Genomic DNA, 19,721 nt, shown 5'->3' on the forward strand with positions numbered 1-19,721 from the left:
ACAGGAAGTGAGAACCCCAAGTCCCAGGTAGCCTTGACGGGTCCGTGGAGGCGCCGAGGCTCTCACAGCCACACGCACATCCTCAGGGGCCGGGACCCTCGTCAGACCCGGAGACTGCTGGACGCCAGTGCCCAGGACTAGAGGCCAGCAGGCTGGGGTGGGGACACACACCACACCCCACACACCTACACACACCACACCCCACACACATACCACACTCATACACCCCACACACACTGCACACCCCCCTCACATCACACACACCATACATACCACACCCCCCACACACCCCGCACGCCACACACATAGCACACCACACGCACACACCTACACATACCACACACCCCACCCCACACTCACACCCCCACACACCACACACACACACTACACGATTGTGTGACCTGATGAAAGCCAAGGAATTGATCATATTGCAACACACTGCACGTTGTCAGATGATGGAGTTGTAGACCCCAAGCCTGCACCCCAGTTAACTCTGGCTGGGTTGGTTCTGAGGGCCCTCTAGGAGGGAAAAGAGGGATCTCACTTCTTGGAGGAATGTACGGGATAGTGGGGGTCCAGGCGCCCAGCCACCCCCAGACCAGGAGTTCCTAGCATCCCTCCTAAAGTCAGCCCCTCCTGAGTGTCCTGCACAGCTCCTCCATGTCCCCGGGGGGCTCTGGCCACTCACTGGTGCCCCAGGCCCAGTCCCGGGGCCTGGACTCCAGCCCAGTGTCACCCCGTGGCCCCTGGCTGTGTGGGTGTCCTGCTGCCCGTCCTCGGCTTGGGTGAGAGGAGGAAGGGGTGGAGGTTTCAGGGAGAACCTCCCGCTCCGGTGGCCCTGAAGCACGTCATGACACAGAAGTCCCCCCACTGCTCTAGCAGTATCTAAAGCACACCATGGGGCCTCCCTGGTGGCGCAAGGGTTAAGATGCAACCTATGAAGCAATCCGCAACCACTGCAACACCGCAGCATGAGTTCGATTCCTGGCGGGCCACGGAGAAACCCACATGGTGGGACAGACCTCTCCTGCCTCGCCCGCTGCTCCCCTCAGTGGTGTATTTCGTCAGGCTGCCTGTTCTGTCCCCCGCTCTGTCTCTGGTGAATCCTCTCACCTCCTCGCATCTCCGGCCTGTACCCCAGGTCTTGTATAAAAATAAATAAATCATAGGGCCTCCCCAGTTGGCACAGCGGTTGAGCGCTGGGCTGTGAAGCTGCCCACAGCCTCTGCAGCGCCGGTTTGATCCCCGGCTGCTCCCCGGCCACCTGAGGGAGGGTCCCACATGGCGCGCAGACCTCTCCTGCCGCCCGCTGCTCCCCTTAGCAGTGGACTTCGGTCCTTCTGCCTGCTCTGCTCCCCGCTCTGGCTCTGGTGAATTCTCTCACCCACTCGCGCTTCTGATTATACCCAGTGCTTGTATAAATAAATAAATAAAATAAAAAATTTTAAAAATAAATAAATAAATAAATCATTAAAAAAAAAAGAGCCTCTAAAGGCGCATCTTGATGCACGGGTGGGCCAGGGCTTCGACACTGACGGCCTCATGTCCTCGGAGGCAGAACCCGCAGCCCAGAGAAGGAAAGGGCCGCCGCGGCCATGCCACGTCCTCCTCCTCAGAAGCGGCCCCCACCCTTAGCTGCCGCCCCTCCCGGCGCCCGCCGCCCCTCGTGTGCTGGCTTGGGCGTGTCCCAGAGCACGACGCCCGGCCTCGGCCTCAGCCCGTGCGGGCCGCCGTCCACGTTCTCGGCAGATGCCGTCTCCGAGCGGGCGGGCTTCGGCGGGCCGGCGTCCTCAGCAGGCACACACCACGAAGGGGCGGGCTGTGGAGGCGAGGGCAGGGACGCCCGTGGCCCCAGCGCTCCGGGGCCGGAGGGCAGGCAGGCCCCTGCGCGGGCTGGCGAGGGATGGCCCTGCGACACCTGCTCTGGCCTCCGGAGCTGACCCATCTGCCGCCACAGGGCGCGGCCGCCTCTGCTCGGCTGTGAAATGGACACTGCCCCCACGAAGGCCCGGGCAGGACGGCGCTCTCCGGGGCCTGCCGGGCCGGCGGCTGGGGGGCGGGCACACGCGCATCCTCACAGCAGTGCCCCAACCACGAGACGGCGCCTCCACGCCGCCGGCTGTGGGCCCAGACGTGGCGAACCTGCCGAGTGCCGCTGGGAAGACAGCGGGGACACGGACAGTGGGCGGCCCCCAGCCCACTCGCGGAGACGCGTCCTCCCAATGCCCACTTTACTCTTAAACACATGGAGGCAGGGGAGGGGTCACAGAGGCCGGGGGAGGCAGGGGCCCCGTGGAAGGGCCCGAGTCTGGCCGGAAGTGAGGCGTCCAGCCCCCAGTCAGCTGGCCTTGAGCCGGGAGCCCTGGGTGGCGGTCAGGGCGAGGAGGGCCTGGGCGGCATAGTAGGTGCTCATGACCACCAGGCGGGAGTGGGGCAGCGGCCGGACGAAGGTGCTCCAGGCCAGCACGCAGTCTGAGAACGTGAAGAGCAGTGCGCCCCAGCCGGCAATGCCACCCAGGGCCAGGCCACGCCACAGTAGGGTGGCCAGGATCAGCCCGTAGCCGGCCAGGGGCAGCACCATGTCGGGCGACAGCTGCAGCAGCAGCAGGCTGAAGTAGAGCACAGTCACCAGAGCGATGGGCAGCAGCAGGCACAGCTTCAGTGGCGTGAAGCCAAAGTTCCAGATGTAGAACAGGTGGGCCACGGCGAAAGCACCCACACCTGAGGACATGGGGGTGCCCAGTGAGCCCCAAGGTTGCCCCCTTACCTGAGGGCAGCCCTGAGTGCCAGCCCCTGCCATGGCCACCCTCCCCTGCTGTGGGGACTCAGCCGGGACCCCCGCCCCATCCTGGACACTGCCTCGTGAGACCATCTCCCCAGGAGCCTGGGTGATGCCCACCTCAGCTCCTTTTTCCCCTGCCATGGCCACCCTCCCCTGGTGCAGGGTCTCAGCCGAGACACCTGCCCCATCCCACTGCCTTGTGGGGCCACGCCCGTCCCCCTCTCCCCAGGAGCCTGGGCGGCGCCCATCTCGGAGCCTTTGCACCTGCTGGCCCCGCGCCCACGACCGCGCTTCCCCACAGGGCCTGTGTGGGGCCTCCGAAGGCTGCCCGCAGGGGCAGGTGCCTGTGAGGGGGCCCTAAGCCCGGGCCCTCACCGTAGAGGAAGGCGTCAGGCCAGATGAGGCAGGCGTCCCCCACGGCCGAGCACAGGAGGGCCCCCTGCAGGAGTGAGGTGGAGCCGAGGCTGGAGGGCAGGGACCGCAGGAACAGCACCAGGCTCAGCACCGGCAGGCACTTGACCACGGCACTGAAGCAGGACGGCTGGCTCTCGGGGATCCAGAGCAGGAAGTAGATGGCGCAGGACACGACAAAGAGGCTCAGCCACTTGCACGCGGGCTAGGCAGGACAGAGCCTCAGCCTTGGGGTTCCCCCTGCCCCCCTCCACCCCCGCGTCCCAGCGGTTGACCAGCCAGGGCTCGGAGCGGGACTGCAACACCCCCGCCCGGGGACCCCGCCAAGCTGTCCGGTGGGGCCTGCTTGGCCCAGGGCCGGCCTGCAGCCCGCACCCGGCCTCAGGGGACAGGGCAGCTGGGGTTCCCTGGAGCAGGCCCCCGCCCACCCGCAGCCCTCACCTGTGCTGGGAAGCCAGGCTTCCGGAGCTCTCTCCTGGAGTCCATGCTGGCCTGCGACGCCTGGGTGGCCGTCTGTGGGCGCCGCAGCTTTGGGGTGAGGGCAGCGTGTGGTTACACGTTAACCCGAGCAGCGTCCTGTGGACTCTGGGCTGATAACAGGCTGGGGATGCTGCCCCGGCCCTGGGGCGGCCCCGCCTGGCACCAGCTGATAAGGTGCCCATCGGACCCGGGGTCCCACTCCCCAAGCCCTCTACCATGCCTGGGGCCTTGGCTGCAGGGAGGAGGCGAGCCTCAGTGCCCGCCCACTGCCCTGTGCAGCTCCGGGCGCCGGACCCCGTGGGGAGGCCAGTCAGTGGCGGTGGCCCTGCAGAGGCACAGAGAGCCGCCTCCTCCAGGGGCAGAGTCCCTCCCTGGGCTGGGTCAGGAGCGCCACAGGACAGGGACACGGAGGCGTCTGCCCAGCCGCAGCCGGAGAGCAGTGGCGGCTCCTGCCGGCCTGGCACCTCCTCCTCCAGGGCGCGGCTGCCGGGTCATGGCCGGCCACCTACCGCTCCGGGCCGTGGACACAGGGTCCCGTGCACGGCCGGGGAGCAGCCCGTCTGCTTCCCGCTTGTCTGGAAAGCAGGGCCCCGTGGAGCCCAGCGGCTCGTCCGCCGAGGCGGCCCTGGAGGCCTCAGGCCCCCCTGCCCCCGCCCCACCCCCACCCGTGTGTGTGCAGCGAGACACACGGGCTGGAGGACGGGACCCGGAGCTAGACGAGGCCATGCTCCCTCCTCCTGGGCCGCTCCCAGCACCCGCCGGCGTCCAGAAAGCAAGGTCTGAGCCACGGAGTGTCCAACTGTCCCCTTTATTGGTGTTTGTGAGAGACGCTCGCAGACGCTCACGCCGGCGGGGGGCTGGACAAGGGCACTTGGCGGCCGGGCTGGGCCCAGCCCCGGCCCAGGAGGGCCTGTCAGACCCCAGGCCCTGGGAGCTGGGGTCGGCGAGTGCGTGGACCTGGGGTTGTCACGGGGGCCCTGGGAGGGGGACCCCCGGTTCCCAAGGCCGTGCGCAGGGGTGGGGCCTGCAGCCCGGCAGGAGGAGAGTGCAGGGCCGGGCGACGGCTGGGCAAAGGCACGGCCTTGCTGGGCCCAGGGGACGGGAGCCGCGGCCGGGCGCGAGGTGGGCATCCGGCCAAGGGTGGAGCAGGAAGGGGAGTCTGGGGACCCAAAGCAGCCCCCATGGGCGCACCTGCCCACCGCGGCCCGAGTGGCCCAGCTGCCGGCCCCGCGCGCGGATGACACACTTGGGCTGCGCCGCCCCCTCGCGGCCTGTCTTTATTCCCGGAAACACGCTCTGCGTTTCCTCCTCAGTGCAAACGGGGGGCCTGGCTCCCGGGACCAGCCTCCTGGGGACCCAGGGAGGCGTGGACGAGGGATCGGGGCGGCGGGCTCAGGGCCGTGGCAGGATGGCCCTGCCCCCGGGCGGTCCGCGCGCAGCACGAGGCCGGCCACGCCGCCGGGGCCAGGCGATTACCTGGGGACGGGAGAGACCGGGTGAGGGCGGGAGACGGGCGCCGGCATGGCCGCTGGCCTGGGCAGCGAGGGCTAGGGCGGGGTGATGGCCACGTGGCAGCCCCGAGGCCACGCCTGCTCACCTCTGGCTTTGGGGAGGCCCTGGGGGCTCTGGGCTCTTCTCCCCCTCTGTGGCCTGGGGGGGCTGGGGGGCCCCAGAGGCTGGGACAGAGGTAGCAGGAGCTCCGGTTGCACTGTGGGGCAGGGCATGTCAGCAGGCTGGAGCAGAGAGCAGGTGCACCCCAGGGGATCCACCGCCATCCCCACCCCCCACAGGGGCTCCCAGGGAGACCGGCCCCGAAACCTGCCCTCGGGAAGCCCCTCGCCCGACAACGGCCCCTGCCAGCCCCACCGCCTGTCACCTGTCCAAGGAGCTGGGGGTGGAGCCCATCCCTCTGAGGGCAGCTGGGAGGCCCCCAGTGCTGACCGAGGCCTGGCGGGGGGCTGCAGGGAGGAGGTGGGTGAGACGCGGGCATGGCATGGCAGGGCGGGGCGAGTGGGGACGGGGCAGGCGCGCAGGCGGCTCACCAGAGGGCTCCGCTACTTTGCTGCCGTCTGTGGCTTCCTGAGGTGCTAACGGGGGTGCAGGGTCTTGAGGCCTGGGGTTGAGGGGAGGGCGTGCTCAGTGCCGGAGCCAGAGGCCGCTGTCTGAGAGGCCGGGTCGGCCCGCCTGCCCCTCACCTGAGCTGCGGCGCGCCTGCGGCCAGCGGGGGGCAGGGCTCTGAGCAGGGGGTTCCTGGGGCGCAGCCCGGGGCCCAGTGCGGGGGTCCTCCTCCCTGGTGTCTCGGGGGCCAGCTGGGATGTCCACAGGCACGGGCTCAAAGGTGGCTGTCCAGCTGGGGCCTGGGGGGCGGCGGGGTCAGCACACGGGCCGGCAGACAAGCTGGCCAGGCCCCCCGCTCAAGTGCACCCACCGGGAGGCTGAGGGCTGGGGAGAGAGGGGGGCCCGGCCCCTCCAAGGGCTGCTCCAGCGTCGCCGTCCTCTTCGTCCTCCTCGTCCTCCTCGTCCTCCTCCTCGCTGTCGGTGCTGCCCCGGCTCCTGCCCGGAAGCCCCATCAGCCGCAAGGACGGGGTCCCCGCCGCGCCTGGGCGGCCGGGTGCCATGGGCCACCAGGACACGGGAGAGGCTCCCCCACGCCAGGCTGGGGTGCTCTTGCAACCATAGCTGGACAAGGGGGTGCCCAGCGCAACGGGGGGGCCAGACCCCGCCTCCCCGCACACCAGGACCAGCTCAAAGGAGCCAGAGGCCTCACGGAGGCGCTGACGCCCACTCTCGAGGGCAGCTCGTGGGTCGGCGCCACTGCCGCCACTCCGCCGGGCCGGGCCGGGCCGAGCAGCCACGGCTGACCGGGCCACGCCAGGAGGATGGGGCGCCTGTGCCTACCGTGGCGGGGGGCTCCCATCTTTATGCCCGTCCCGTGGGCAGTGAGGGGCTCGCAGGCGGTCAGCCCATCCCTGCGGCCTACGCCACGCCGCCCGCTGCGCCCGGCACAGGCTCCGCCGCGGCGACAGGGACGAGGAAACGTCTGCGGGGCACGGGGCGAGCTCACGCCCCGGACTCGGGAGGGCTGCGCACAGGGCCACCCCACCGCCTTTTCTGAGGACCCTGCGGGCCCCCTGACGAGGGAAATGGGCAGGGGGGGAGGATCCGGGCTCACCTGCCAGGCCGCACCGAAGGCCCCGCCACCCTGGGGGGCACGCACACCCCCGGCCCCGGGGCAGGCTGAGGGCACCCGCCTGCCCTCCCGCCGGGGACAGCACCCGGGGACACTCACCGCGTGCCTGGCGGGCCCAGGCGGGTGCCCCTGGCCAGCGAGCTGCCGTGCCAAGCGCCGTCGTCCCCGTCAGAGTCCCCGGAGCCCGGGCCCCCCTCCTCCTCCTCCTCCTCCTCCTCGTCGTCGTCGTCAAACTGCTGGATGCGGTCCTTGTAGCAGATCTCCAGGAGGCTGGCGTTGGGCTGCGGGTGCGGGCAGGGGGCACTGGGAGGCGGGCGGCGGGCAGGGGGCACAGGGCGGCGGGCAGGGGCAGGCAGGGGGCGCCGGGTGGTGGGTGTGGGCAGGGGGATGCCACATGCGCACAGGGGTGGGCCACGCGCCGGGTGCGGGCAGGGGGGCGCCGGCTGGCACTCACGTTCTCGTCGTCTGCGTTGAGGGAGAAGGTGATGCTGGCCGTCTTGTCGAAGGGCGCGCTGGGAGAGCAGCACAGGGGTGAGGCCCCCTGGCCCGCTGCCCCGTCCCCAGGGCCCCTGGCCATTCCGGGGCCGTGCTTCCAAGCCCACCCACGGGCTCATCCGCGCCCTGGCCGAGGCCGGGCTGGGGAGGGGCTGGTGGGACAGAGCCGGCTGCGGAGCTGTGGACACCCGCCAGGCCCGGGAACGACAGAGGCCGCCTGCCCCTGCCGTCTGGGGGAAGACCCGGGAGGGCAGCTCGCGACCACGATGGTAGCGGGGCTGACGCCGACACGTAGACGACCGCCCGCGAGCAGAGCTCACAGCTCGGACTCCACGGCCTGCACCCGGGGCCCGCCGAGGTGCGCAGCAGCCCCACGTACCTGGCCTGGCCTCGCTCAGCGCCCCTGCTCTGAACACCGCCTGCCCCCCAGAAGAGAAGGCGGGGCTGGGGGAGGGAAGCCGGGCGGGACACTCACTTCACACTCTCCTCCTGCTCTCCAAACTCCTCGTCGTTGAAACCAAAGTGGTCGATGAAAGCTGAGGTCATGCGTTGCATCTGGAAGTCCATGAAGGCCTGCGGGGGACAGCGGTCAGGGGCCAGCGGGCGGGGGTGGCCCCCCAGGTGGCCCGGCACCCCACCTGCTGCAGCACGGCCTCCTCAGGGAAGCTGAACTCCTTGAGCCGGTCGTCCTCGTCGTCGCTGGAGGAGTGCAGGTGGTGGGTGTTCACCTGGCAGGCGGGAGGTGTCAGGGCGCGGGGAGGGGGAAGGGAGATGGGGGGAGGGGGGAGAGGGAGGGAGGGGGACGCCCCTTACCAGGTCCACCATGTTCTTCTTGTTGGTCTCAGCCAGGGGTCCCGACACGAAGGCCTCCCACTGCTCCTGCTGCTCGGCAGGCAGCTCTGCGCACAGAGAGGGGCGGGGTGGGATCGCGCCCAAGAATGCCCGCCCGCCTGCCCGCCCGCCCGCCCGGGGCCCGGCTCACCCTTCAGCAGCTGCGCCAGCTGCTGGGCGTTGGGCCCCTTCTCAGCGCTCTGCGCCAGGGCATTGGCCACGCGCGTCAGGTGGCCCATATAGCCTTTCCGCGGGCCCCCTCCAGACCTGCGGGGCAGAGGCTGAGCTGGACGCCGGCAGTGGCCCGCCTGGCCCGCCCCACCCAGCAGGAAGGGGTGCTCACTGCACGCGCTCATTCTCCTGCCAGGACGTCAGGATGCGCTCCACCAGGCGGCAGTGCTGCAGCAGCTGTGGGCATGGGCAGGGTCTCAGCGGCCAGCCCCCCGGCCCTCCTCCCGCCCTCAGCCAGCCCCCCACCCAGCCCGCGTCCAGGCCTGGGCCCTGCCAGAGGCTCCTCCAGAAGCGTCCTTGTGGGGGCGGCCATCACCCCCCCAGAGCTCTTCCCTGGCCTCCCATTGGGACGCCACTGCTTCCTGGGGTCAGCGTGTCCCACCAGCCCCTGCTTGTCCCCACACTGCTCCCACAGCAACGACCAGCCTCAGGGCCCGTGCCCAGCTGCACTCACATGTTTTATCACGGGGTTCGGAGTGGGCGTCTCCGGGCTGCTGTCGGGAGGGGGCGCCGAGTTCAGCATGGCACTCACACACACCTCCACTTGGGCATGCAAGAAGTTGTTGAACACGTAGTGGAAGAAGAGGTCCTGGGGGACGAGCAGGCTGGCACCAGGAAACCGTGCGCACACCCACGACTCTGGCCACTCCCGCCCTCCCAGCCACGCCATGCCAGCCATGCCCTCCCTGCGGTGCCCCATACCCCACCCCCCGCACCAGCAACGTGTTGGGCACGTCGAGAGCCAGGAGCTCCTGGGTCAGGGCTGCGTCGTTGGCACTCAGGGCGCTGGCCAGCAGTCGGACCACGTGCAGCCGCATGTTGCCCAGTGGGGGGGCCAGGCTGCCCCACGTCGTGTGCAGGGGCTCCAGCTGCAGGCATAGGGGAGGCTCAGTCTGCCCAGGGCTGGCTGCCCCCCCGCCCACCACCCACCCACCTGCCCGCCCCGCCCCACCCGCCCGCCCGCCCGCCCACCCACCCACCTCAGGCGGCTCCAGGAGCAGCTGGTGGAAATGGCTGAGCCGAGGCCGCAGGGCATGCAGGGTGCCCGGGCTGGACACAACACTGTCCAGGGTGGCCTGGGCCAGGAGCTCCAGCTGCCCGTCCACACTGCTGAAGAAGTTGTTCACGGTCACAGACTCGGACCTGCCACGGGGACAAGGCGGTAAGTGAGCCTGTGGCCATGATGTGTGGCTATGGGAGGCAGAGACAGGGTGTCCTTTCGTGGGCCCGAGCAGGCAAGGCTAAGTGAGGTGGTGCAGGCAGAAGCCCCAAGGGGTGAGCAGAGGCCGGCCAGGAAGCACCAGGCAGCCCCTGCCCTCGGCCTCTTCCTGCAGCTGCCAGACAGAACACGCCTCCCCTCCAGGACCACCGGTGTCAGCCCCCAAGGCCTGCGCCCACGCCCCGGTGGCACCTGGGCCTCCTGGGCTCCAGCAGGGTCAGCAGCACCTGCACCCCGCTCACGATGACGGACTGGCTCTGTGTGCCCTCCAGCATGTTGCTCAGCAGCTGCTCCATGGTCTCCTGTCTGGGGGTGGTCAGGCAGGCACGCAGGGGTCAGGGGGAGGCAGGGACAGGGTGGGGCCAGCAGTGGTCAGGCAGCAAGGCGGGGCAAGGCAGTGGGGGGGGGGGCTCGCAGGGCAGGGCCAGGGCTCAGGGAAACGGGTCTGGGCACTGCCCACAAACCCACTTCTCCAGAGTGGCCAGCAGCTGGTCGGGCTCCGGGCTGTCCTGGACCTGGATCATCTGCTCCCGGCTCAGGCGGATGATGTCGCAGAGGGACTGGGAGGCGTTGGAATGTTGCTGGGGGCGGAGAAGGAGCTAAGGACGCCCGTGTGGCTACTGGGCCCTCAGGTCCCCTAAGGGCTGGCAATCTGCCCTGGTCCCTGGAGGCTTCCCAGCTCAGAAGCCCACACCGCCCACCCAGCCCCAGCGGCAAAGCTCAGCCCGCCTGTCAGGCTCTGGGCGGGGCAGGGCGGGGCCTTGGAGGGGAGGGGCTGGGGCGGGGCTCGGGAGGGCCGGGTGGCACCGACTCACAGCCTCGTCTCGGGAAGGGTGGATCTGCTCGATGAGCCGCTGCACGATCTTCTCCTCGTTGAGCCACTGCAGGTGCAAAGGCAGCTCAGCACACGGCCCCGCCCCGGCCTTTCCGTGCCCCGCCCACCCCCCCACCCCGTCCTCACATTGACCACGTCCTGCCTCAGCTGGGGCCGCTCCACGCATGTCAGCAGGCGCAGCAGCAGGTCCATGATGGCTGAGGTGCCGATGTGCTGCAGCAGCAGGTCCACGAAGTCATCCTTCTTCCGCAAGAAGGACACGAGCTGGGGACACGGGGCGTCAGCGGCCCGGGCCAGGTGCCTGCCAGCCCCACCTGCCCACCCGCTTGGATGCCAGGCACCTGGTCGGTCTTGCGGTTGATGAGGATGCCCATGACCTTGCTGAAGAAGCTGGCCAGCAGCGGGTTGAGGCTGCCGCTGCTCTGCAGGAAGCCATAGAGCCGGTTCAGGAGGGCCTCGTCGGCGCCCAGCGCGTCGTTGATCTGGGGCACGTCTGAGGTCAGGATCTCACAGGCCACGCTGGGGTACCTGGGGCCAGGCAGTCACGTCTGGGGGCAGCCAGGGAGGGCGGCGCGGGCTGGCTCAGACCCCCCCACGGCCCCCCTAGGCAGAGCCAGCCACCTGCGGCCCCTCCACTCCCCCACCCTCCCAGACAGCCCACAGCCCTGCCCCGGGCCAGGCGTCCCCAGGGCACAGGCGTCTGGCCACGCTCAGCGGGGAGGGTGAGGCCAGGGACAGCAGTCACGGGGTGGCACGAGGACAGGTGGGCCCGTGCTCGCCCCATGCGGACCTCAGGAGGCGCTGGGACACTGCGGGCCCGAGCGCGTGCAAAGGGCAGACCGGGGGTCCATCCTTCCTACACTCTGTCGGGCCCAAGGTCTCAGGGAAGTACAGCAGGGCACCAGGAGACAGGGGCAGACTGCCGGTCAGCTGCTGGGCCCCCGAATGGCAGGGCAGAGGAGGGGGACACCCGTCCCTGGAGCAGGCCACAGAGGGGAGGGCAGGGACAGAGGCCGCCCAGGACAGACCTGCCCCCGACGGCAGCAACCCAGGCCGAGCAGGGCACTCCCAGAGAACAGGCCAAGGCCAGTGCCCATGTCGTGCTGCAGGGCCCTGGCTGGAGGGTGTGGCGGTCGCGCCTATGGAGACCCCGCAGAGCACCGCGGCGCTCCCTGCGCGGGCTGCACGGGCCCCCTGGTCATCTCAGCCAGAGTCAGCTGGAAAGTGCCAGGAGGCAGCTGCGGGTGCGGCCAGCGTAGGTGGGGGGGCAGGGCGGGGCTCACTTGTAGCGCAGCCTCTCCTCCCCACTGGCCGGGGGCTCCTGCGTGACCCAGGCCACCATGGCCTGCAGGTGTGGCGGCTGCAGCAGGAAGTCCAGCAGCTTGCGGTTGACGACCTTGCACTCCTGCAGCACGTCCTCCTCGTCCAGCAGCTCGGGCAGGCTCAGGTCCTCCCGCTCCAGCAGCGTGTCCAGGTGCGAGCTCGTGTGCAGGTCGAACTTCCAAAACATGGCGCCCTGTGGGCAGGGCCGTCAGCCCAGCCGCCCGCCCCTCCCGGCCCACCCACCCTCCACCAAGACCCGCGGCCGGAGCGGCCCCGGCGACCTACAGAGGGGCCAGCCCGCCCGCCCCTGGCTGGTCCATGGAGGAGCAGTGCGGCAAGCCCCCGGGCCATCCCACAGCCCCATGTCCACCGCCCAGCAGAGACCCTGGCCTGGCCGCCCCGATGTCAGGTCTGTGCCCCCTGCATCCGCCAAGCAGCAGCGCTGCCACGTGCGGCCGGCAGGCGGGCGGGGAAGTGGCTGTGTCTCAGGCTGTGGCCGTTGCCTGGACGCCACAAACACACAACCAAACACACCCGGCCCCTCTCTACGCCCAGCACCGGGACAGGGAAGGGGAAAACCAGGGGGCGGGGGGGGGGGGGGGCGGTGTTCCGGAACAACCTCCCACGAGGGCCCCGAAGGAGCCAGGCGGCTCTGCCCAGCAGGACCGAGACAGCAGCAGGCCCCAGGGAGAGGCAGGCAGGGGACAGGAGACCCTCTCCACCGGCCCCCCCCCCCGTCGAGCCCCTCCCACTGCCAGCTGCTTCCCTGGAGGTGCAGCTGATGCCCTGGACCCCAGGACGCTTTGCACCTGCCACTCCTGCCCCCACCTGCCACCTGGGCGACCACGCGGCTCCGCACAGTCATGGACGCGGCGGTGCCCGCTGGGGATCACTGGGGTGACGCTGCGCTCCAGCCTGCTCCCCCCGGCTCTCACCCGCAATGTGCCCCATCCGCAGGGGCACTGAGGCCACAGGAAACCCAAGGCACCCGCCCCAGGAGACCCAGACCCCAGCAGTGTCCCCGGGGCCAGCCTCGGAGGAGGTCCTGCTGCAAGGAGGCCGAGGAGACCACGGGCCCTGGCCGCCGAGGCCACGGCCACGTGACTGCATTTTGCAGAGGCACCGGAGAGGCGAGCCACAGGGGCGGGGGCCCTCGGGCGGACAGTGGGGGGCGCTGGGGGACCACGGCGGCCGGCCAGCCCGCATATGGGGAAGGGACGCTCTCAGAGCCAAGAGCGCTAAATTCGGCCGCACGCAAGCTTGTCAGCGTCACCTCCGTTGAGAAAGTCCGTTGTGACCAACAGCCCAACGGCCTGCAGGGCTGGGCCCACGCCGGCCACACCGCGCCAGACATGCCGCTGGGCCCCGCGGCCGCCCAGTCCCCCCGCCTGCGCCGCCGAGAACAGGCCCCGGAGCCCCCGCGCCTGCGCGCCCCGCGCTTCCGGCCCGGCCACCCGCGAGGAGGCGCCCGGCCTGCGCGGAAACCGGCCGGCACCCCACACAGGCACCCGGGCGGAGGCCACAGGCCCCCCACCTGCCCAGGTGCGGGCCGGCCGACTTCCCTCCCAGGGCTGGCTTTCCGGAGAAGGGGGTGGGGGTGCCACAGACTGGGGGGTGCTGGGAGGGGGGTGGCTCCCCTACAAGTAAGCGGAAGCTGCGAAGATCCAACTGCACCGAGTGGCGGCAGGGACCGGACAAACATCAGTTCTCAAAGCTCTATGTGCCCCGATGCAGACGCGGGAGAACCGGGGAGAAAGCAGACGGGAAGCTGCCCGCCGCCCCACCCCCGCGCCTCCAGCCCTGCCCGCCGTCCCCACCCCTGCGCCTCCAGCCTCCAGCCCTGCCCGCCATCCCTACTTGGTGGGGGTCACCAGAAGCTCCAGGAACCGGCAGGCGAGGGGGCCTGGTTCGCACTGTGGAACGGGGGACCCGGCCAGGCAGGTGGCCTCCAGCGCCCGGCCCCGAGTGCGCAATGGCACATGGCGGGAGGAGAAGCCGGGCAGGGCAGGGGCGGGCCCGGCAGACTCGCTGACAGGGGGGCAGGCGCCGGCGGAGCTGCCTGCCCGCAGGACGGGCCGGGGCTCAGCCCCTTCGGGCACCGGAGCCTCGCACCCGCGGCCCCCCTTGGCGAGTTTCAGCAAACTCCAAGAAAACGGAAGTGACTGCCACTGGTGCAGCGACCGTTTGAAAGCGTGGCTGGCTGCAAACGGAAGAAGGGGAAACGGGAGGCGAGAAAGGAAGCCATTAAAATGAAAACTACCCCTGGCCGGGCCGGCTCTGCACCACGGCCTCGGGTTTCTGGCTTCGCGCTCTCCCCAGACCAGACACCGGCCACCCCACAGCCACCACCCCTGCCCGGCTCAGACAGGGCCCGGCTGCACCGCCCCGGCCGGCCGCCCTCACCGCTCTGCCCGCCGTCAACGCACGGCCCTCCTGGCCGGCCTGCCCTGGCCCCGAAGCACCAGGAAGCGGAGGCCAAGGGCGCAGAGGCTTCCGGGAGACAAGGCCCCTCGGGCCTGCTGACCACTGCCACTGCAGCCATCTGCGGCCGTAGGCCTAGGCGAGATGGTGGCTGGCAAGTCCCGGGAGGAGAACCTGCCCCCAGCCTCACCCCACCCTCGCAGGGCCCAGTAGGTCGGAGAGCAAGAGACCACCGCCCCGGCCGCCAAGCCAGGTGGGCTCCGCCAAACCTGGAAAGCATAAGCAGCAGCCCCCTGACGGCAGGCCCACGCGGGCCCGCTACACGCCCAGCAGGGCGGACACAGACACCCACTTCGGGAAAAGGGGCCGCTGAAGCAGAGAAGAGGAGGGTCCTGGCACAGGCCACGCGGGAGGGCCTACCAGGATCTTCCCACGCTCAGGAAGGCCTGCGGGTGCCCATCAGGGAACAGAGCCTCCCCTCCAGTCCAGAACCACACTCCCTGGGGGCGCGGCCCGTCTGGCCTGGGGGAAGGGTGGCCAGGAGCAGATCAGACGGGGACAGGCCAAGGATTCCTGAAGGGGCTCAGAACTCACACTTCAGGACCGCGTCCCCGGACCGGTCACGAGGCTAAAGGAAAAGCAGCAGCCGATTTTGAAACAGCCCTTGGCAAAGAGGGAAGGGTGTCTCGGACGACCCCTGTCAAAAGCCTGGGCTCATCTCCCGCCCTGTCCAGACTCCAAGGCCCTTCGAGGGGCACCGCCGAGTCCCTCAAGGCTGTCCCAGCACAGCACTCCCAGCCGATCCATGAAGCCCAGGTTCTGTTTGGGCCCGGAATAAGGACGGGCTCCCCTCCCCCCAGGCGCTGGCCCGGTCACGAGGGGCCGCAGGGAGGCGACTCCACTCAGGAAGTCTCCCGGCTTCTCTCACCTCATCTCCCGCGGCTACCCGCATGGCGCTCCTCCCGCCACACCTGACCTCGCCTCTGCCCTGGCCCGCCGCTCCCTCGAGCTCTCTCCTGCTCCCCAGGCCTGATTAGCTCCCTGGGTCCTTCAGGCTTTGATGCAGACACCACTTCCTCCAGGAAGCCCCCCTGATTGCCTTGGGCCTACTCCCTGCTCCCACAGCTTCTGCCACCAGCTCTGATGCACCTGAGGCTCTGGGTCAGGTCTGGCCTTAGGCCACCTGCCTTCCCCTGGGAACTGACGGCTTCCCAGGGCCCAAGATAAGGCCAGAGAAACTTGTTGAATTAGTGAGAACTGAAGTCCCAAGGAGGAAGGGCGACAGCCGAGATCCTGGCCGCAGAGCCGCGGGGGGACAGCAGGGCCTCCTCTAGAGGGCAGACAGCACACAGCCCACAGGCTCTGCACACCAACAGGGCAGAGCAAACCCAAGTCACAGCCACCCAGCAGCCAGTTGGTCTCTGTGGCCGATGGGTAGATGCTCAGAGCCACAACTGACGCCCGCCCCAGGGCCCACCGGCACGACTGACCAGGCTGGAACGTGCTCTGGCGAGGCCCCTGCACTCCCCACACCAGATGCCAGTAGCATCTCCCCATGACGGCCAAGAATGTCCCTGCTCACGGACAGAAAGTCCAGGCACACAGCGGCCTGGGCTGAGGCCGCAGCCGTCAGCACCCGGGCCCAACGCCACTCCTCAGAGCCTGTCCTGGCGCAGTACCAGCCGCAGGTGGCTGCCAAGCCCGGCCCAGCTACACCCACCCGGGTCTCCTCGCAAGGCCAGGCCCAGGCTGGGCCTGACAGCACAACTTCCTGTCCGGAAAGACCCTGGGCTGCCGGCACAGCCAACGTCTGTGACCTGGGCACAACAGCACAGGCGAGAGCGGAGCGCGCGAGAGGGACCCTCACCCCCGTCAGGCTCCGTGCCTGCACACCAGCCACCCAGCCACCCCAACCGCCCACCGCAGCACACCGCAGTGCAGGAGCCCGCCGGCCACCTTCACGTATCTGCACATGCCGCTCCTGCCGCCAGGAAGGCCCTTCTTCCCACTCTCCATCTGTCAGCGCCCACTCCTCCGCCCCAGCCAGCAGAGCCACCCGCCCAGCCAGTCTCTCCGGTCCTGCCCGAGCACCCTGACTTAGTGCCATCACCACGCCAGCAATTGTGACTGCCTAGCTGGCCTCTGTCACCCCGGGCGGGCCCGCCAGCCCATCTGCCCTCAGCAGGCCGCGCGACGCCGCCTCACAGCAGCAGCTGGGAAGGCCGGGGCACCAGGGCCAGGCCCAGGGGCCCGGGGAGCACGGGGCGCCGCAGGGGAGGAGGGGTGCGGAGTGTTGAGGGGGAAGGAAGGGCCCAGGGAGGCACGAGAGGACGACCCGGGAAGAAGGCTCTTGGGGGCGGTCAGAAGAGTCGGAGCGGGGCAGGGCCCGGGCCGCGGAGGAGCGGGGCGCGGGGAGCCGGAGCTGGAGAAGTTGGTGGGGGCGGCGGGCAGGGGGCAGAGGCGCCCTGGCGGGCAGGGGGCGGGCGGGAGGGCCGGGCGTGAAGGACGGGCGGGCAGGAGGGGCGGACGCGCGGGCCGGCCGCGGGGAGGAGACGAGCCCAGGCCCGCTGGCGGGGCCGGCGGGGCGCTCACCTGCGCGGGGGGGCGGCGGCTCGGCGCACTCGGGGCTCATCGGGGCGCCCCCGCCCCGCCGCCGGCGGCTCCGGCCCGCTCGGGCCCGTCCGTGGGGCGGGGCGGCGGGCGCCCGGGCCGGGGCCGGGGCCGGGCCGGCGGGGCGCGGGGGGCTGGCCGCGGCGGCGGGGCGGGGGGCGGCGCGGCCGCGCGGCGCTCGGCGGGGACGTCGCCGGTGTCCGCGGGGAAGCCGAGGCCGGGGCGCGTCGCCCTCCGCTGGCCGGACACGCGCAGCGGCCGCGCCGCCGAGGACACTCGCTCCGCCGCGCCCTGCGCCAAAGCGGCCGGGCGTCGCGCTGGGCCGTCCGCTCCAGGCCTCGACTCCCGGCTCCGGCCGCCACTATCCCACAATCCCCCGAGCGCAGGGCCGCGGGCGGCCCCGCCCCCTCGCCGCCGTCTCGGGGCGCCTGGGCCCCGCCTGCGCCTGCGCCTGCGCGGCGGCCCGCCGCTCCCCACCCCGCCCGCCGGGAGCTCCGCCGCCGCGGAGGCGCCTGCGCGGCTCGGTGCCAACGGGCTCTCCCCGAATAAACCCGGGCCGCTCACTGCGCAGGCGCGCAGGCGCCCAGGCACCGCGGGCGCGCCTCTCTGCGGCTCCGTTCCGAGACGGCGGAAAGTCTGCTCCGGGATTTCCCCGTCCCGCTCGCTGCCCGCTCGCTGCCCCGAGGACGGCGCTTCCGCCTCCTCCAATCAGACTCCGGCTCCAGGCGCGCCCTCCTGCGCGGTCCAGCTCGCGTTTTCCCTCCCGCCACGGCCAGGCGCCCGGTCCCGCCGCCCGGGTCCCCCCGCCCGCCGGGCGCCACCCCTGCCGCCTGGCGCTGCCCGGAGTGTAGACGGGAGGCTGCGCCGGCCCGCGTCGGTGTCCGCGAGCGTCCCGTCTGGCCCCGAGCCTCAGTTTCCCCAGCTCTCGCGGCCCCTCCCTGGCCCGTGTCGGGAGTGTGTGCACGTCCGGGCCCCACTTTTTCTTGCACCTTTTTGGTGTCGGGGACATTGCAGTGCGCCCCGAGCACGCGTGCTGTGCCTGCTTGGGGCGCAGGGCCGCGGCTGCCCCCGCCCGGGTTAGCTCACGGCAGGAACAGGCGCGCCCCGCCGGGAGGCCTGGTCCCCGCAGCCCCTGTGTGCTCCGTGAGGCCTGGGGTGCTGGTGCCGGTCCAGCTACTGCTGGGAGCCCACAGCTCCCGGGCGGGCCACAGCTGGGGGCTCGCAGGCGGCCAGGGCGCCCGTGTCAGCACAGGGCAAGTGTCAGGGCGCCTGGTTTGCTGCCCCCTTGGGTGGAAGCAGGTCCAGCCACACAGCCGGGCCGGCCGCGGGAAAAGGTACTTGTCTCTTGGCAGTGAGATGGGTAGGGATGAATATTTACCCGACAATTATTTTATTTTACATTTTTAAAAATATTTATGCCACAAGAACTGGGGAACAGGCCAGAGGTGCAGGGGTGAGAGGAGTCCCCAGAGACAGAGTGGGGAGCAGAGCAGGCGGATCCACTGAAATGCACTGCGGAGGGGAGCAGCGGGGAGACAGGAGAGGTCTGCTGCGCCCTGTGGGTCAGCTCCCTGGCCGGGGATTGAACTCACGCTGCAGTGGCTGCGGATAGTTTCATACTGCTGAGACTGAACCCCTGTGCCACCAGGAAGGCCCCTATTTTTTTAATTTTGCATTTTCAAAGGACGGTTTTATTAGGAAGGGGAAAGAAGACGTTTGCGCAGACACAAGCGGGCAGGGGCAAGCTCTTGCAGGACAGTGTAGCACAGGCCTGCTCGTTTCCTGGGGTGTGCGGCCTCACCTTCCCTCCTCAAAGTCTTGTTAGGGGAAAAGAATGTCCTAAAGTAAAGCTAATTCCATACAGGCTTTGTGGACTCCACCCCCACCCCAGGCCAAAGCCAAAGACACTGGGAACTCCACATCCCGTCACCACCCAAGGGAAGGTGGCTGGGACCTGAGGGTGGGGTTCAGCAGCCAGGTTGGTGATATAAAGCCAGACACTGGGCTTTGGGGGGGGTCCCCCATTTTGGCTCTCTACCAGCTCGCAGCGTCCGGCCAGCTCGGAGAGTGCCTTTGGGTTTCCAGGCCGGCGGATCGGGTAGGACGCATGAAAGACTTTATTTCCCTATTTTCTCCCTGAGTTGTACATTTTCCTTATTTCCTTTTCCCTTGTAAATAAACCTTTTATGAACCTTTTGTGTGTCCTGCAGTGGAGTATTAACAAGTCTCTTTTAAGCGCGGGTGAGGACCCACAGCCAGGCAACCCGGCCAATATCGGGGCTGCCCTATAACAGTCTCATTTTAAAACAGCCCCGGGTTCCGGCCGTCCTACAGCTTGGAGCGGTCACTCACTCTGCCTCTGTCCCTGGAGCCCTCTCTCCCTCCACACCAGGATGCACAGCACTTGGCTTGCTCAGCCTCTGCGCAGTAGCTCTTTGAACACTGACGCTCAGAAATTGAGGGGGGGGAGGCTGAAGGGGGTGCAGATTCCGCCACCCGGGACATTCACAAACGTCAGTCTGCAAGAACCTGGGCAGCTGCAGAGCCCCAGCCTGGGTCTGGCCCTGTCCGACCCCCGTCGGTGACGCTCTTGCTGGAGCCCAGCGGCTTCTCAGGGTAGGAAGGGGCCCGTTCCGCGGGCTCTGGGCTTCTCCCCGCTTCCAGGGAGCAGGGGAGGCTCTACTAGACTGGAGGGGCGCCCTGGGCAGCCTCCAGCACCCCCTCGTGGAGCCCTGCCCTCTGCGCCCAGGAGGGGCACGGAGCGCCGCGACACCCCGCGCTCGGAGTCAGCCGGGGGTTCCTGGCCGACCCCGAGCGCGCCACCCCTGCGCTTCTCCTGAGGCTGGGCGGAGGGGAGGGGGCAACCGCGCCGTCTAAACCCCGAGATCCCCGG

The 19,721-nt window shown here is 69.8% G+C and overlaps 2 protein-coding genes across 4 annotated transcripts; both read right to left on the reverse strand.

Annotated features, from left to right (window-relative positions):
- Nucleotides 1-2,119: 2,119 nt before the first annotated feature.
- TMEM86B (transmembrane protein 86B) lies at nt 2,120-4,020 on the reverse strand. Its single transcript, XM_037518215.1, has 3 exons — nt 3,635-4,020; nt 3,158-3,398; nt 2,120-2,721 (listed from the first exon to the last, which is right to left on the reverse strand). Exons 1-3 carry the CDS (start codon nt 3,677-3,679, stop codon nt 2,339-2,341), a joined length of 669 nt encoding a protein of 222 aa, XP_037374112.1. The 5' UTR covers nt 3,680-4,020; the 3' UTR covers nt 2,120-2,338.
- Nucleotides 4,021-5,721: 1,701 nt separating this feature from the next.
- PPP6R1 (protein phosphatase 6 regulatory subunit 1) lies at nt 5,722-16,834 on the reverse strand. Of its 3 annotated transcripts, none has more exons than XM_037517216.2 (20): nt 16,811-16,834; nt 11,758-11,990; nt 10,816-11,002; nt 10,601-10,738; nt 10,455-10,520; nt 10,108-10,220; nt 9,832-9,945; nt 9,401-9,563; nt 9,137-9,289; nt 8,875-9,009; nt 8,533-8,597; nt 8,341-8,456; nt 8,172-8,257; nt 7,997-8,086; nt 7,834-7,931; nt 7,318-7,375; nt 6,963-7,144; nt 6,102-6,226; nt 5,869-6,030; nt 5,722-5,786 (listed from the first exon to the last, which is right to left on the reverse strand). In XM_037517216.2, exons 2-20 carry the CDS (start codon nt 11,982-11,984, stop codon nt 5,761-5,763), a joined length of 2,304 nt encoding a protein of 767 aa, XP_037373113.1. In that variant the 5' UTR covers nt 11,985-11,990; nt 16,811-16,834; the 3' UTR covers nt 5,722-5,760. The 3 variants fall into 3 exon arrangements, with proteins under 3 accessions (XP_037373113.1, XP_037373112.1, XP_037373114.1); XM_037517215.2 differs by lacking the exon at nt 16,811-16,834 and adding an exon at nt 16,175-16,340; XM_037517217.1 differs by lacking the exon at nt 16,811-16,834 and adding an exon at nt 14,813-14,829.
- Between the last annotated feature and the right edge of the window lie 2,887 nt (nt 16,835-19,721).

Source organism: Talpa occidentalis, unplaced genomic scaffold (assembly GCF_014898055.3).
Source record: "Talpa occidentalis isolate TD23 unplaced genomic scaffold, MPIMG_talOcc4v2.1 talOcc4.17, whole genome shotgun sequence".
In the NCBI taxonomy this organism is placed as follows: Eukaryota; Metazoa; Chordata; class Mammalia; order Eulipotyphla; family Talpidae; genus Talpa; species Talpa occidentalis.

Bases quoted from the DNA above. Each gene is read 5' to 3' on its own strand.
- PPP6R1 (XM_037517215.2), bottom strand. From the start codon at position 16,234: ATGGAGAGTGGGAAGAAGGGCCTTCCTGGCGGCAGGAGCGGCATGTGC. The intron at 10,739-10,815 runs GTGCCTGGCATC...CCGTGTCCCCAG, and splicing joins TCAACCGCAAGACCGACCAG to CTCGTGTCCTTCTTGCGGAA. The intron at 9,290-9,400 runs GTGGGTGGGTGG...CTATGCCTGCAG, and splicing joins TGCTCCTGGAGCCGCCTGAG to CTGGAGCCCCTGCACACGAC.
- TMEM86B (XM_037518215.1), bottom strand. From the start codon at position 3,679: ATGGACTCCAGGAGAGAGCTCCGGAAGCCTGGCTTCCCAGCACAG. The intron at 3,399-3,634 runs GTGAGGGCTGCG...TGTCCTGCCTAG, and splicing joins AGCCTGGCTTCCCAGCACAG to CCCGCGTGCAAGTGGCTGAG. The intron at 2,722-3,157 runs GTGAGGGCCCGG...CCATGTCCTCAG, and splicing joins GCCTGACGCCTTCCTCTACG to GTGTGGGTGCTTTCGCCGTG.